Source organism: Tachypleus tridentatus, chromosome 13 (assembly GCF_004210375.1).
Source record: "Tachypleus tridentatus isolate NWPU-2018 chromosome 13, ASM421037v1, whole genome shotgun sequence".
NCBI lineage: Eukaryota > Metazoa > Arthropoda > Merostomata > Xiphosura > Limulidae > Tachypleus > Tachypleus tridentatus.
The window spans coordinates 82,815,762-82,833,978 of NC_134837.1; the positions used below are offsets into that span (position 1 = coordinate 82,815,762).

Consider the following 18,217-nt stretch of genomic DNA (forward strand, 5'->3'; position numbering starts at 1 on the left):
CAACTACACTATTTAAATTATCAAATATCTAACACTATCAAATAATAATAAAAACCTGCTTCTTCCTGACCACACTACTGTCTTAATGTAACTTAACTTGGCAAAAACCATCAAGGTTATAAAAGAACAAGCTTCTTTGGTATAATCAAATCACACATCATAGAAGATAGCTTCACATTAAACAACTTACAGGTTTAAAAGAAGCATATTAACAACTGTTACAGAAAACAACTTAGAAGTTTAACAAAGTAGCGTTCACAACTGTCACAGAAAATAGCTTCACAGAAAACAATTTACAGATTTAACAAATTAATGTTCACAGCTGTCACAGAAAATAGCTTCATATTAAACATCTTACAGGTTTAACAGATTGGCTTGTTTTGAATATCATGCAAAGCTACATGAGGGCTAATTTTGCAGTGTAAGACTAGAGGGATGGCAGCTAGTCATCACCACCCACCTTCGACTCTTGGGCTACTCTTTCACCAATGAACAGTGGGATTTACTGTCACATTATAATGCCTCCACAGCTGAAAAGGCGAGCATGTTTAGTGTGACGGAGGGTTTAACAGAAGCAGATTCACAACTATCATGGAAAACAACTTCCAAGTTTAACAGAAGCAAGTTCACAACTGTCATAAAAGACAGCTTCATAGTAAACAACTTACAGGTTTAACAGACCCAGGTTCACAAATGTTATTAATGACAGTTTTACAGTAACTCTTTCTTCATGGGGTTTGTAAATGTGAACAACCTTGTAACCACAGAGTATCTGTCACAAAGTATCTTTCACTTTGTCACAAATCTTTTGTATGTAAAAATTTGATTCTTTAATTGAGTACCTTTACTAAACATATGTTCATGGATAATGGAGTCAGAGTTTTGACTGCTTTGAGTGCAAAATGATTTAAGTTAATATTAAAAATATTTTACCTTAAGAACCTCCTAAATACATATTAAAATTATTTTTTATTAAAACTTTATTATTTTCTCTACCCTAACTTTATATGTACTCTTTCAACTTTATCAACCTTGTAACCACCATAATACCATAAAAAAATCTGAAATAAATCTATGACTGACTAGAATGACTGCACATTGTAAAGAAAACTACAACTGTTTTATTGCTCTTTGAAGCATGTCTAACATTAGTTAACATTATTAAATCCCACCATGAGTTTTAAATCACCCAGTAAACACATAATTCACATTAACATACAAATTACTTGCATGCACACCTCATGAAGAAATGTTTTCATTACCTGACTTAATATAACCTAATCTAGTTTTTAATTTTTATACTGTAGATACTTTTTATTAATAAATAAACAACAAACATAGTATTAATCTTTGACCTCTTGTTTTTTGTTATTGGTTTCCAGTGAAATTTCAGCCTACTTTCTTGTATTAAAGATACTAGTTCATTAAAGTTTTATTTACTTAAATAGTACATCTAACCTAAAAACACAGAATAATAACATGTACAAAAAAATGTTCTATAATTATCTTAATTTAACTGGTTTTCTAGCTATGCCATAAGAGACTTAAAAATAATTCAGTTTCTTAATCTGAACACAACAAAAGAAACGTTCAAACTGAAAACAAAGTAGATGATACTCTTTACTGATATTGATATATCATTTGATACATTAAAACTTTGCCTTTCTATTGGTTATAAATGATACAGCATAAACCAATAAACAGAATTATTGTAAATTTGTGAGAAGGAATGTGACAAATGGGTCTGATTTTTTTAGTTTAAGATTACATAATCAAATAAGATTAAAGGCTATAAAAAGTAGACTTTACTTAGTAATATAAGTATCATAATAAATAATTTTGATTAAATTTCATTCTTCAGAGACGAGTGAGAAGAGAGAGAAATATCATAATTTTCATACTATAGGACATTGAGATTTTTTTTAAATTTACTTATAACATAAAGAATGTAAAACTTACATAATATTAAAATTTGATTTATTATGCCACTTTATTTGTATACATTGATAATAAAATAGTTTAGCATATTTTAAATTTAACTCTCTCAGGATATGCACACTTTGACCTACCTATAGCAGGAGGGTTAAAATAACTTGCAGATTTAAGAGAACTAAGTTCACAATTGTCACAAAAGAATGCTTTACCTTAAACACTTTACAAGTTTAAACAATGTAGGTTAACAGTTATCACAAAAGACAACTTTAAATTAAACATCTTACAGGTTTAATAGTAGCAGGTTTGCAGTTGTCACAAAAGGCAGCTTATCACTAAACATTTAACAAATTTAAAATAATTAGGTTAATAACTGTCAAAAAAGAAAGCTTTACAATAAATGTTTTACAAATTTAAAAGATGTAGATGTAGGTTAACAAAAAACAACAGCTTTACATTAATAACTTACAGGTTTAACAAAAGTAGGCTCACTTGATGCCTCACCCTTTTTAGATGCCATTTTATCAAGAATATTGGACTTTTTTGTTACCTTTAACTTTTGTTTTTGGGTGGGAACACAACCATCTTTCAGGCAGACCTAAAGTAGTATATCATAATAATAAAGAATAAACTGCATATTTACAATGACTAAGGATTACAAATTGTAAACTAAGTTATAAAGACAAACAGGGTAAAAATTAGACTAAATAAAAACCTTTGATTATTTTGCAACTTACAAAAACAACACTAACCTGCATATGTATGACAAAAGTCACACTAAAGATTATATATTAAATTTGCATTTTTATTATCTTAGAAAATTACAATTCAAAAAGTGGCATAATTATTAAAAATTACCTTAAAATCCAGTGAATGATATTTCAACTGATAAATAAAGAAACCACCACAAAAATTTCTTTATACACAGATACAAAATAAGGACTTTATATATTTTGCTACACCCATCCATTATTAGTTCTTTGTCAACAAATTAAATTTTGAATGACACTGTCTTTAACCTGTACCTCGCTGCTTTGTGCCATAAAACACTAAATCAATCAATCAATCAATTTAACCTGTAAAGAACTTTCCTAATTATACAAAAAATAAAATAATCACCATGAAAAAATATTATTGGATTGTTTACCTAATATATTTTATAAATTGCATCTCAACAAAAAAAATTCATACTGAGAAACACAGTTTATCAAACTGCTGAACACAGTCAACTTGCTTTAATATTTCATATTAAAATTAGCTCAGCAATAACAGCTACATTTTTTAACTAGCCTAAATGCGAAGCTACAACCAACTCACCAGTAATGGTTCTGCATCCTTTCCTTCAGCCCATTCTTCAGCAGAGATGGCTGGCATGTCAGCCAAAGTAAGTGGATATAGATCATCCTGGAATTTATCCGACTATGAAAAAAAGAAGATAAAAAGAACATAATTTATCTTATTATTAGTAGCTCAGTTTAAATATTCATTTCTAAGTGATGGTCTGTAAAAAAAATCATTGCATTAAAAATAGTGTAAAGATTACAAATATATACTCATATAAAACCTTCAGTCCAACTTTCTGCTTACATGTTCTGTTACAGTACTTTATTATGCTTAAGGTACAAATAACCACTAGAATAATGACAGCAAGTATTCATAAAATATCATATTAATTTTTAAATCAACTTAAATACATTTAAAACAGATTTAAACATTATGATGGATTTTCTATAATATAATTATTTTAGTATCAAAGTTTAAGTTAAATTTATCAGGTCATCCCATAAGTAATATTTGAAAATTTAATACAGAAAGTGCATCATCATTTATGTCTTTGTAGAAGATTTTAATTATTAAAATATGTAATAGGACATGTAAAAAAATGTTCAGACAAGTAAAAGAAACTAACCCAACTCCACTTTTTCATGTCATTAATCAATTAAACCCTAATTAAGATGGATGTGTCTAAGGAGCTCATTAGGCATATAATGCTTTATGAGTTTAAAAAAGGTAATAGTGCAGCAAAACCTACAAGAAACATTCAAGGTGTTTATGGTGCAGAGTCTCTCAATGAAAAAAATATCGAAGGTGGTTTCAGAAGTTTAGATAAGGTGACTACAGTTCAAGTGATGTGCTATGTTCAGGTCATCCTGCGAGTTTAATGATGACTTACTGCTGCCTGCACTTGATGAAGATTGTGCTGTAACAGTTGAAGAACTAACACAGAAGCTTAATTCAACCCATTCAACAGTTCACCATCATCTGCAACAGCCTGAAAAGGTGTCAAAACTTGGAAAAAAAATGGGTCCCCCATGATTTGACAGAAGCCAACCTTAGAAAAAGAGTGGACATTTGCACTCTCATGAATGTAACTCACCTTTTTTGGACAGGTTAGTGACTGAAGATAAAAAATGGATATTTTACAAAAATGTTAAGCACTGAGACAATGGCTCAGTACACATACACTGGCTAAAGCACAACCCCAAATGGACCTCCACCCTAGGAAAGTCTTTTTAAGCATTTGGTGGGATATTGTTGATGTAATCCACTTTGAATTGCTGCCACTCAATGTAACAATTACATCAGACTTCTATTGTCAACATATAGAGCACTTGAATATTGCACTGAAAGAAAAGAGGCGTGCTTTGATCAATCGTAAAGGTATTGTGTTACACCAGGATAATGCATGGCTCCATACAGCAAGGATCACATCTGCAAAGACTGAAGAGCCAGAATGGGAAAAACTTCCAGATCCTCCTTTTTCTCCAGACCTTGTCCCATCAGATTATCATCTCTTCCGAAGTTTGCAAAACTATCTTGATGGAAAAGAGCTTGGAACACATGAAGGCATTAAAACTACCCTCTCTACATTCTTTTCCTCCAAACCCCAAGAATTTTATAGAAGTGGCATTCAGAAGCTTGCAAATCATTGTCAGGAAGTAATTAATAATAATGGAACATACATTATTGATTGAATAAGATTGAAGCATTTGAAATCTTTTCTCTTTTTTTGAACCTAAAATCAGACATTACTTAAGGGATGACCTGATATATTTATAAATTTACATAACTTGTACTATTAAATGTTCACTAAAGCTGTAAAAAACTTCTCGAGTGTAAGAATCAATATATGTGTGTACGTAAACACTGCTGTATTGCCTGTATTATTATACAAACTGAAATTTCAAGAAACTCTCCTCATGTCTAAATATCACCAACATAATGTACTAAGAGACAGTATATGTTATTGGTTTGTTATAGATGAGATACTATAAACCTTGGAAGCAATAACTAATTTATATAACACTTATTGATCAGGAACTTCAGATACCTTACCAGAAATATTTACAGATTTCAAACATTAAAAACCATTTAACATCAGTGCATTCATGTCAGACATTAGTATTTTTATGAAAACAGTACCTAACTACAGCAGTAATAACTCAGGATGTAGCCACCAAAGAAAGAAGAACACAGAGCTAGTTAGCTCTCTGTTAAGTGATTTGTAACTACATCAACTCAAAAATAATTCATTCATCACAAACCCTTGATAAGACATTAAGGAAGTTCAAGATCAGTTAGAAGACTCAGTACTGTTTATAAGTTTGTAAAGCATTTGTACATAGATCATTACTTGTAATACTATTATTGTAAATTGTGTTATTACTTGTATATTAAAATATATTAACATTAAAAAGAAAACAGTGTATATCAATCTTGTTGGTAACTCTCATAAACTGGATACATATCTATATTTATTTAACTTTTAAATCTAAGTTATCATTTAACTCAGTTTGAGGTTATTTTAAGCTCTAATACATTATGTAATAAATTATGGTCTCATCCTGGATCTAAATTAGACACAAAACTTAACCTAAATTGGAAATCAAATCATAATTCAATTTATACTTATCAGTGCCAACAAGTTTTTCTTAAACCACCCTTTCTCAAACTAGAAAGATATAATGAAGGTGAATTGCTTAAAACTGTCAAAATTTTAAAACTAGAAGTTTAAAAATCATTGAGAAAAATGAACCAAAAAATATATTACTGAAATATTATTTGATAATGATTTACTGCCTGAGGAAATACCATGTGAATGTTCTTGTATTCCCACTGGCCATTCAGAGCTTAGAGACTACGATGAGTTAAATATTTAGCTAAAACTAAAACAAATCAAGCTTAAAAGAGCTCATATTGAAGAAAAAAAAACAGCTCATATTAAGCTAAAAGAAAGAAATAAGTGTGTCAAGGTAAAAAAAAACTTGTATTGAAGATGAAAAAGAAATTAAGCTGAAGGAAATGGAAATTAGACTCAACTCCAATCAACCAAGGCAGAATGACAACTTGGAACTTAATCAATATGATAAAAAACCACCATTCACTGAAAATGAAGCTGAAAATATTTCCAACATTTTGAGAAGGTTGCTCAAACCATGGAATGGCCCACTGAAAAATGAACATTATTATTAGTGTTTTAACTGATAAAGTAAAAGAAGCCAATGCCACTCTCTCTCTAGAATACTGTATAAATTATAAAGTTAAAGGAGCTATTCTCAAAGGGTACAAGTTAGTACCAGAGGCTCATCATCAATAGTTCTGACATTATCACAATCAAGATAATTAAACTTGTATGTAATTCTCCCGTGAAAGAGGTTTATTTTGATCAATGGTGTAATTCTATGCATATTGGCAATAGTTTTAACAAACTAAGACAATTATGTCTAACTGAGGAATTTAAACATTGTAAAAGTGATGACCTCAAAACTTACTTGGATGAAAAGAAAGTTGAAACACAACAAGCAGGAGCTACTCTTTCCAATGATTACACTTTAACACATAAAAATAAATTCTTACCATCTCAACTAAAACCTGTATCTGTTCAATTCACTAAAGTTGAGTATCATTCTAAAAAATTCACCTCCTCTAGTTCAAAATATTCTGACAGTTAGTATAAAATTTCAAAACCATCATGCTTCTCTGTCATTTTGATAAAAACCTGGTCACGTTCTTTCCAACTGTTGATGTTTTAAAAAGAAAAAAGAAGGCAAACACAAGTGCATTTGTGTCCATCATATGGATGTAGTTTCACCAAATCACCTAATGTTGTTGATTCAGCCACTGATATAAAGGCTAATGTAGTCAGAGAGGTATTTAGATCTTCTGTTTCTCTTGGTTCTGTGTCTTTGAAACATGATACTGCTTATCCCATACCCATTTGTATTCTACATGATACTGGGGCAACTCAATCATTGCTGTTAGAAAGTATACTGCCATTGGATTCAAGTTCAGCCACTAGTGAGTCTGTTGTTGCTCAAGGTATTGATGGTGGCTTTGTTTTATTCAAAACATATACTCAGCATCAGACATAGTTTTGGGGCAAATTGTGGTTAGAGTAAGAGTTACTCTACCAATTAAGGGTGTACCATTATTGTTGTGAAACTATTTGGTGAGAGGAAAAGTTGTTGCTAAACCCAAAATGGTTAGCAAGACAATAATTGTTTCATCTGAATATAATGTCATTAAGGAGAATCCCAATGTGTTTTCCCTGTGTGCTGTGACTTAAGCTCAGGCTAAGAAATTAAGCAAAAAACAAATAATAGACATTTATCTCAAAACAGCTGGTATGGGTATTAACACTTATTGATAAGGAGAGAACAATGTTTGACTTTCCTAGGTCATCTTCAGGTTTAGATGATATCCTGATCTCTTCACTATTTAAATACGCACTTCTGAAATACAAACTGGAAAAAGTTCCAAATGGTTATTTTTTCAAACATGGTGTGCTTAAAAGGAAATGGAGATCATCAGATGTGCAAGATTCAGAGGACTAGGCTATAGTTTACCAAACAGTTGTTCCCAAAACATATCATTCTGAAATATTGATACTTGGAAAGCCATTTTAAGACATATGACAAAATTATGAGACATTTCTTTAGGCCAAAAATTAGGCAAGATGATTCTCAGTTTCGTAAAACTTGTAGTAACTGTCAGTTGGTCAGAAAATTCATGTTGCTCTTTGAAACCCATCCAAGCTTTCAAAGAATCCTTCAGTCATGTAATTATTGACTGTGTTGGGTCTTTACTAAAAATTTGATCAGAGAACCAGTATTTTTTGGCTATCATGTGCATATCCACTTGATTCCCTGTAGTTATCCCTTTCAAAAACATTTCAGGCTAAAAAAATTTATAAGGCTTTGATTAATTAATTTTCTTTTCACTTTTGTTGACTTGCCCAAAGAAATTCAGTCTGATCAGGGATAAACTTTATGTCTCAGTTGTTATTGAAAGAGTTCATTCTACCTTGAAAAATATAATACAGACTTACTGTCTCAGTAACAAGACAGACTGGAATGAAAGAATTAATTTATTATTATTTGCTGTTCATGAGTCAATTCAGGAGTCATTAGAGTTGTTAGATTTTGTCTAACACTTAGTAAATAAGCCTATTAAATTTACTATCTAATGTAATTTCTTTACATTGTAGAGTAAGCCTACTATTTACAATCTGCTTGATACTATAGCAAAAGAGTAAACAATCATAAACACAATTTATGAAATTTGTAAAACTGATACATACAAAAATATTGATGAACATTCTATTCACCTAAATTAAAAATACTAAAAAATGAACAAAACATACTAATCCATTCAGTTTAATATTTATTAAACTGGTTGTTTCAAAACATATCAATCTAATATTAACAAACCTTTCTTGGTACAGTAAACGATAGTACTTCACAAAAGCCACTGGACAGTAACCGAAAAAACCTGCAATAAAAAATTACGTAATCGTAAAAAAACACAAAGAAAAAATTAAAACTAAAAAAATTAATAATGGACAGAAAAGCTTCTTATTATAATATGAAGATGACAGTTATGTGTGCTTTATGCTCTGCTAGTCCAACAGTATCAGTGCTTCATGTTAAATGAGCATTTATTAATTTTTATAATCTTTAATTTGATCATTTCAAAATAATTTGATAAAATTACACTAAGCCTAAAGACCTAAAAACATTTCCCAAAATTTATACTTTAAATTTAGTACTTTATCAAGCTGTGCTTTCAACATGTAATGAATTTACCATTATATGTTTATTTCAACACCTACACTTGTTTCAGTATAGTTTCTTTTTTGCTTGTGATGTATACTGTTGGCTGTGTATTGCATATGTCTTGTCTTTTATCTAAATTTGTAGAAGATTCTTGAGCGTAAGAATCAACAATGTGTTAGATGTGCATGTAATACTAGTGACTTACAGTATAGATGTCAAGTGAATTTTTGAGATCATTTCCTAAACAGGTTTATAAATCAGCATGCCAGGAGACAAAAGATTATGGTTAGTTAGCTGCAATCAATGTGCTATAGGCCTCAGATGCTGCAATTGTGATTAATGCCCATTACTCAGAAAACCACAGAATCTGACCAGGAACATTTATAGATTTCAAACATTAAAAACTGTTCAAACTTCAGTGAATTAACTACAGACATCAGTATTTTTAGAAAGACATTAAATATCTTTGTTGGCAAAAGTCAGCTTGTAAAGGTGTAAAGCTAGCTAAGAAAGACAGAGTTAGCTTAAGCAAGATGTGACAATATCATAACAGAATTGATTTGCTCGTCGTGGACCTGGATCATCAATACAATATTCAGTTCTAGATCAGATATAAAACTCAGTATTATTTGTAAGTTTATAAAACTCTTGTATATAAATAACCATTTGTAATAACCATTATTATAAATTGTATTGCTTTTATGTGTGTATATTATATATATGTGCTAAAAAGGGAAGTTGTGTGTATCAGTCTTGTTGGCAAATACCACAAATGTGATACATATTAACATTTAATTAACTTCTAAATTCAGATTTCCAGTTATTTGAAATATTAATACATTAACATACATAATAAATCAGAGATTCATCCAGAATAAATTATAATACATAACACCTAAGTAAGGGTTTAGGACAATTTTAAAAAAAAATCTAAAAATATTAAAAACATTGTCTTATCTTTCAACATATCTTCTCATTTCCAACTTATTTAATTAGTTTTATAGCATGTAAACAATTATTATGATAAAATTAAAACAGTGTTTTCTGCATTATAAGAAACAAAAAGCCATAATATGGGGAACAAAGCCAACATTGAAATTTCAACTTCTTTGCATGTTGCATTCTCTATCATTCTAAAAAGTTACATATGAGAATAACATTTCAAACTTTTTTTGCTTTTAAAAAATAAAACTGATTAAAAGACAACAAGCTATTATAGTGATATTAAGCAAACATCATAATCTGACATTATCATAGCTCCAGCTAGTAAGTCAACTTTTTAGTTTTAGAGTAAAATTTTGACATGTGAATGTAATGTTATTATAGAACTTTGCAGACATTTTAGTAGTTGAAGTTATTTTTCAGAATATTCTTTGGCTATCATTTCAAGCAATTATTCTTCATAACTCTCATTTAAAATGTAATAACAAATGAAACACACTTTTGTAAGAAAAACTCTGTTTTTACTCAAAAGTCTTATGCTTGCTGATAAAATGTCTGGCATTTACAAAGACTGTACATTTCGTTTCATAACAGGATTGTGAAAAAAATAAAACATCCTCAATATTTAGGTTAGTGGATATAAGTTGGTGTAAACTATATTATGCACTATAATTAAATGTTTAAAAAATATGAAAAATAAACTAATAATATTTCTTTACATAAAATCTAAATCACATTCCTCTTCAAGAAAGCTCTGTTTTCATATTTGCACTAAATAAAGATGTCAGTGTATGTAGGCAGTTTTTCTTACAAATTAGTTTCAAACAATAGAGTTAGTAAATATAACAATATATGTTTAATATGTGCTTAGGATCAAATTTAATCAATGTATATGTGTAAATAGATAGGAACAATAAAAAACACTTATTATTTTTTAATGAAGTTTACATTATTCAGTTCTCTTCTTATGAACACACAAATTGTATTTGTAAAGTCTTTCTACAGTGAAAAACATGTTTGTTTTGTGAAAAGTAAAGCTTAAATTTGTGACCGTATCTTAGGAATAAAAACTAATCAAGCCTTTTTGGTTAATTACTTTTAAGTTTTAAAATTAGACCATTCATATTTTAAAACCAACAAACTTATTACTACCAACATAAATAAACACACTGATTAAGTTAGAATGATAAACTGAGAGTTACTCACATTTCACAATAAGAACTTATTAAACCAATGACATGTCACTGAAGATGTGAGCCATGAAACCACATAAATCATGTTTATCACCAATATACAGAAATATGAACTCTAATTATTGTCAGGTGCACTCACATCAGTTATGTGAAATTAAAATGCTGAACTTTATGTCCAGAACACTAAGAAAATATGGAGTATTAAGAAAACTTGTATTAATTTAATCCCCTTCTTTGATATACTGTGATGTCAACTGATTATCAACCCAGTTAAATGATAAACAAACTCCCAACAGAATGTCTGTGAAAAGTTTGAGATGTGTGATCTAAGACTGACATTCACAGAAGCTTGTTATAATGTAAATTGTGGTGTTGTAATACTGCATAACCATAGCCATCAGTTCAAATAGAACTAAACAATTTAAGGAAGTAGATCAAAGGTCAACAAGGGACCTGTAACATCATTCTTCAAATGAGTAATTAATGCACCATAAACTAAATTGGCTCATGATAGTAAATAGTATACTTACTGTTGAAAAACAAAATTCTGTACTCTGAATTTAACCTAAAGATTACCTTATAAGGTTAAGACGTTGCTCTGTACTTTATTTTAATTAAAGTTTTAATACCCATACAAGTCATCTTGAGAACACATTTTTACTTCAAGTGGATTTCTCATAATCACAAAATTGTGTACTGTACCACTGTTTTATTTTATCTCTCATAGCAAAACTGTTCAAGTAAACTTAGTTTAAAAGCATTGACCTTTTTACTTATGTATCCAAGTCTGTATAGCCTGGTTCTTTTAAGTGTCATGATGTTTTACAAAATTACATTTAAAATTTAATTATAATCAAAACAACTTTATAATCAATACAAGTTTAAAAATTTCCATCAGAATGCAGTTTATAATTTACATTTTTAAATTATCTTAAATGGAAGATTGAGAACTCTTTTAAGTATTTTATTTTGAAGTCATGTAATGTACATGCACTTTCAATTTCTCCCTTTGAGTTTGTATAACTTCACAAAATATAGCATCTACACTGTCTGCTAATGTAAATACAATGCACAAATAATGGCAAGGTCAAGCATACAGTTTCAGTATCCTATCTTCTCTGTTTACTAAGATAACAATACCTTTTGCCCAACATATGGCAGAAAACGTGTACATTTATCCATGACTTTTAAAGCAATTTTCTAACATGTTTGTTCTTATTTGACATATAGGTTTATAACAAACAGAAGAACATACTTTCTATTTCAAGTCTGCAACAATTCACTTGAAGTTAACGACAGTAGATGTTCATCCAGAAGAAATGATTGACACTTGTGTGAGTTGGCAAAGTTAATATTCAGAGTATTAATAATTTTTTTAAACTACTTATAACTTAGTTAGAAAGGCAGTTAAATTATAGTTGTATCTGGACATTTTATTTTAGTAATTTACATAATATAATGTTCTAAATAATGCCTAAGTCACTAAAATATGATGTTACTGGAATATCTGTTCCAACAATAGATTTAAGTAAAAACACCAAGTCTAATTCATTACATATTCCTAAGTGCACTGTGCCACTTTGCCATACAAGAATCTGCTAATGTGTTCTCACTATAACATGTTGCTTTTCAGAGATGAATAAACTGTACAATATACAAGCCAGGCAATAACAGAAATGAACAATGTGCCAAAATAATATCTTCAAAGAATAAGAAAAAGGTACATTTCATTCTATTTCATAATTCTCAAAATTTTATTTTACTATACAATGATGATTGAGCAATATTTAAAGGTAAAAAAAAAAAATACAACTTTTACTGGGAAAAACTTTGATATATACATTAGAATGTTCTAGACTTTATGATGCAAATAAAACATGAAAACTGTAAGACAAAAATAATGACTTTTTTTATCCTTAATATGAGTATCTCTACTACTCTGATTGGTCTGAGTCAGACTGACACCATAAATTCACAAACAAATTTCAGTAAAAATAAAAATGTGTTTGCTAAATGGAGATAACAGAAGATTCAGAATTGTTGTATCTATGGTTACATGGTGGTTGAAAGGTCAGTCAAATCATACAAGCCTGTATAGATAGTGTTAGCCATTTACTTCAAAAAATAAGGATTAACAATTCTTACCTAGCAATTTCACAACGGCTGATGTCACAACCACGTTTTGGCATCATGCCCATGCCTCGTTGTGGAGTAGTTGATTGATAGGTATTAATGTAGTGCACGTATGGAGCTTTATCAGTGATCTCAAAGTAACGAATGTTACTATCTCCCTACAGAAATGTTGTCAAAACATGGTTACTACAAGGCAATATTAGGTTAGTTTTTTATATATATTATTCTAGTTACCATGGAATGACACCAAACTAAAGATTCTTAGCTCTAGCCTTTCAAACGAATAAACTCAATATAATTTTGCTCACTGCTCTTTACAACTGAGTTGCTATCCTTTGCTATTTTTATTTCTGTAACTTAAATTATCTTCATGCTTACACTGACAATAAAAATTCCTCCAAATTTAAGAAAAAAACATAAAGAACCTAAAACAAAATATAATCTATGATCATAGGCACAAAACTTTCAGTTGATATTCATAAATGTGAAGTAACATTTCAATATGCTACAATCAGGATTAAAGACTAAATTCATATGACAATATAAAACAAAAACTATCAATTAGCTGGTATCTTAATTTCAAAGAAACAAATTAAGAAGTATCAATATCACTAACAAACTGCTTAATACCTAATTCACTTGAAAACAATTATTTAAAAAATAAATCATAAATAAACATGTAAAAGCATACATCGATAAGATAAAAAAAATGCTAAAGGAAATATTCATTTAGATATCCTTAATAGAAGTTGCAGATTTTGTTTAAATTTAACAAAAGTATAATCAATAAGTATAATCAATCTAAAAGAAGTTAAAAATAAATTCAACTCTGTAATAGACTATGAATTATTTGTCTTTCAAGTGGCTGTAAATCAACTCATTAACAGTCTGATGATAATATGATGTGGTGATCATACTCTACTAACAAGGTAACTATTAATGGGGATAGCTCTACTCTTGGATAATTTGGCTGGTTTTGTTAATTAGAGATCCTGTGTTCAAATCCAGATGCCAAAGTTCTCTTCATTTAAAACTTAATGAAGCAGTGCATGCATAATTCATGACTTTTAAAATTACAGTAATTCTAAATGAAAAAGTCTCTCGTTAGTAGACCTAATTATTTGGTGTATTTCAATAAGTCATATTCATAAATAAAAAGTGTACTCATTTATTGGAACAGTTTTTTCATCTTTTAAAAAAAAAGATTCAGTCAAAATGCTTCAGTGTTCATTTAACTCAATACACGTTAAACAGGCTACAATCACCAAACAAGACCTGTCTTATTTTAATAAAATTATCTCATTAACAGGTTACCTGTTAATGTAATGAGCAACCACTTACTTTAGCAGAAAGATAAAGAAGGTTCACATCTGGATCATAAAAGGGTACCATTACTCCATTGCTTACGTCTAGTTCTTCCAAGCAAAGAGGATTGGCCAATTCATTCTGAAAGAAGTTCAACTTTTACTGATGTGCAGTAAATCAGATCTTAAAACAAAAAGTTTAGTAATGACTTATATATACAAAACAACAAAAAATAAATACAGTTCTGATATTCTTATACTGTGCCATATTTGGTTACCTACATTGTGCTGTTTTAACTGTTTAATTTACAACCATTCAAGAACTTCTGAGGTTTAATTGTAATGAGTATATTACACTAAGCAGTAGTATTTCTAGTTAATTACCAAATCAGTGCTGGTATAATTAACTCTAATTGGTTTGTTGGTTGATTTGGTGTTTTATGGCACAAAGCAGCAAGTATATCTGCACCAAACATCCAGTAAAAAGTTAATATTAAAGTAAATTGAGTAAAATTCATAAAAGGAAACAAAACAAAGCTTAAAAAAAACATAAGTAGCATAAAACCAATGTTTACATCTAGTCCACAATGTTAAGAGAAAAACTAAAGTAATACAAGGTGTAAAGGACTTTCTGTAGCATAATTTTAATTATCATAACTTGCCAGAAAGACAAACAGGTAAGTACAAAAACCACCGTCATTCACCTGAAGTTGGCCTTTACAGTCTTGGTTCCGAGTTATTTGACGTTATGGACATTTTCAAAAAGTAATAAAAGTTTTAAAAGACTTGTAGCAAAATTTTAATAATAACTCGCCAGGATGATTAATGGGAGGTTCAAACAGCGGCATTAGTCATCTGAAGTTGGCCTTTTCAGGCCTGGTTACAAGTTATTTGACATTAAGGTAATTTTCTAATTTGAAATTGAACTAGATGTACTTTGACTCTTAAAACGGAATCACATTAAAAAGGTCCAATGTATAAATTAAAAAACTTAAATTATATTAAAAAGATTAATGGCCTTTAAAAAACTAAAAACATTTCCAAGGTGGACAGTGTCACCATCACCAATAATGCTAATGCTATGGACAAACTTTGGGACAGAACATGTTTAAAATGGTGCCGTCATTGAGAGTCATAACGATGGCAAGAAAGTAATATGTGGCTTATTGTGACCTGAGTGTTACACAGACTACACATTGGTGCATCAGGTCCAGATAAAAGAAAACGATGAGTTAAAAAACTGTGACCAATGCGTAGTCCAGTTAGAACAACTTCCTCTTTCCAATCCTTACGGAAGCAAGACAGCCAAAGTTCAATATAGGGTTTTATTTGAAAAAGCTTGTTTTCACAGTGCTCACTCCAAGTCAACTGCCAGCTGGCATGGAGCAGAGCCTTAAATACAGGACTATAGTCCATGTATTGAATAGGCAGAGCAGTGATAGTGCCAGAGCAGATAGATTTAGCTGCAATATCAGTGAGCTCATTCCCGTGAATACCAACAAGGCCCGGTATAGAGTAAAACTGGATAGAAGAAGATGTTAAAGAGAAATGGGCCAATCAGTTTTAAATATCAGCAAAAACAGGGTGTGCACTAACGTGAAACGATTCCAAGGCCAGTAAGGAACTAAGCGAGTCAGTATAAACAATGCAGTTTGAGTACTGCTTATCTTCTATGTGATACAGGGCAAGAGAAATGGCTTACAGTTCAGCAATGAACACAGAAGCTATATAGGGGATTCTGTGAGCAAACACTATACCACAACAAACCATGGTTGAGCCCACACAGTCACCTGATTTCAAACCATTTGTATAACCAGAAGTGGAAGGATGGTTCAAAAGATGTTCAGCAAATAACAGACAGTATTTCCAATCAGGAGTGTCTGCTTTTCTCAGATGACTTAAAGATAGGTCACATTTGTGCTGACCAGTGGATAGTGCAATGTTATTCAAGGACAGACCCAATATATCCAACAGCACCTGGATGCAAAGGCCAAAAGAAGCAATGGTAGATCGTCTGTTCTGAAAAAGTATGACTCACCAAGGAAGGAAAACACAACCCCAGGTGGGATGCTTTGGTAAGGAACGAAGTTTCAAAGCATAAAGTAAAGACAATTGCAAATGGAGAAGGTGCAAAGGATGTTCATGAGACTATGTATAAGCTCTGAACTGGGAAAGTAAGGAAAGCCCCAGTGCAGAGCCGAAGTCCTTGTTGATGAATGGGGTCCAGCATCTTTAAGGCCAAGGTCCTGGCAGAGCCATAGACCAGTTATCCATAGTTGAGTTTCGATCAAATAAGAGCACAATATATCTTTAGTATAGAACATCGATCCTCTCCCCATGTGGTGAAAGAGAGGACAAGGAGGATGTTCAGTGCTCTTGTACATTTGAACTGTAGCTGCATGATGTGTGGTATAAAGGTGAGCTTACACTCAAAGATAAGCCCCAAGAACTTTGTCTCAGGGACCACAGGCAGCACAACTTCACTGATACGGAGTTAAGGATCAGGATAAATACCCCATTGGTGGCAAAAGTACATGAAAACGGTTTTAGAGAGAGAAACGTTTAAGCCATTTGCTGTGGTCCACTTCAGCAAACGACTGAGGGCAGTCTGTAGCTGCTGCTCAATATACCTCACATTCGACGACTGACATGAGATATGAAAGTCGTCAAAATAGAGCCTGTGTGCAACAGTGAGAGGGAGTTGTTCAGTGATGGCATTAATATTTATACTGAAAAGTGTAATATTCAAAACACAGCCCTGAGGGTTTCCAAGTTCCTGTAGAAAAGAGCGGAAAAGTGTTGAAGCCACATGAACTTGGAATCTCCTGTCCATTAAAAAATCTTTAATAAAAATGGGCAAATGGCCACATAACCCATATATATGAAAGTCTCGCAAAATGCCATTCTTCCATGTTGTATCATAAGCCTTCTCAATGTCAAAGAATACTGATACAAGATGTTGTTGTTTGAGAAAGGCTTCTCTGATTGACATTTCAAGTCGAATCAGGTGATCCACGGTGGAGCTCTATCTTCAGAACCCACACTGGGTGGGTGAGAGGTTTTTTGATTCAAGGAACCAAACAAGACAAGCATTAACCATCCTCTCCAAGTGCTTACAGAGACAGCTCCTCAAAGCAATTGGACAGTAGTTTGAAGGAATCTTGGGATCCTTCCCAGGCTTAGAGAAAGGTAGGACAATAGCCAGGAGCAGGGCATCAGGAAAAACATTCTCCTGCCAGATCTGGTTTAAAACAATCAGAAGAATAGCAAGAGAAGCACGAGATAGATGGCACAGCATTTCATAGTGTACAATATTAGGTCCAACCACTGTACTGCGAGACCGATGAAGGGCCAGTTTGGGTTCTACCAGTATAAAGGGATGATTACAGTTATTGAGACAATCAGTTTAAAATGAAATAGGTGACTGCTCTGCCTGAGTCTTGATGGCTAAGAAGGTGGAGGAGGAAGCAGAAATGCCAGATACCCAGCAAAAGCTTTCACCTAGAGTATCAGCGATGCTCTGGATATCAGCTACTTCCTGGCCATCAGAGAGTAATATCAAGAGGGAGGAATTGTATTGCCTACTGACCTTTCGAAATTTGTCTCATGTGACTTTGGAACTGGTGGTAGAAGAGATGCTGATTGTGAACTTAATCCA

General features: G+C 31.3%; 1 protein-coding gene across 6 annotated transcripts in view; it reads right to left on the minus strand.

The window, feature by feature from the left end:
• Nucleotides 1–18,217, minus strand: part of LOC143236832 (coronin-1C-like) — a 38,444-nt gene that overhangs the window by 7,139 nt on the left and 13,088 nt on the right. For 4 of the 6 annotated variants that reach the window (XM_076475437.1, XM_076475436.1, XM_076475438.1 and 1 more), the window contains exons 6-10: nucleotides 14,597–14,701; nucleotides 13,268–13,413; nucleotides 8,643–8,703; nucleotides 3,250–3,351; nucleotides 2,402–2,530 (exon numbers count right to left, since the gene is read on the minus strand). In XM_076475437.1, the coding sequence (XP_076331552.1) occupies nucleotides 2,402–2,530; nucleotides 3,250–3,351; nucleotides 8,643–8,703; nucleotides 13,268–13,413; nucleotides 14,597–14,701 (543 nt within the window). The remainder of the gene's footprint in view (nucleotides 1–2,401; nucleotides 2,531–3,249; nucleotides 3,352–8,642; nucleotides 8,704–13,267; nucleotides 13,414–14,596; nucleotides 14,702–18,217) is intronic. The other 2 variants (XM_076475439.1, XM_076475440.1) reach the window with 2 other exon arrangements.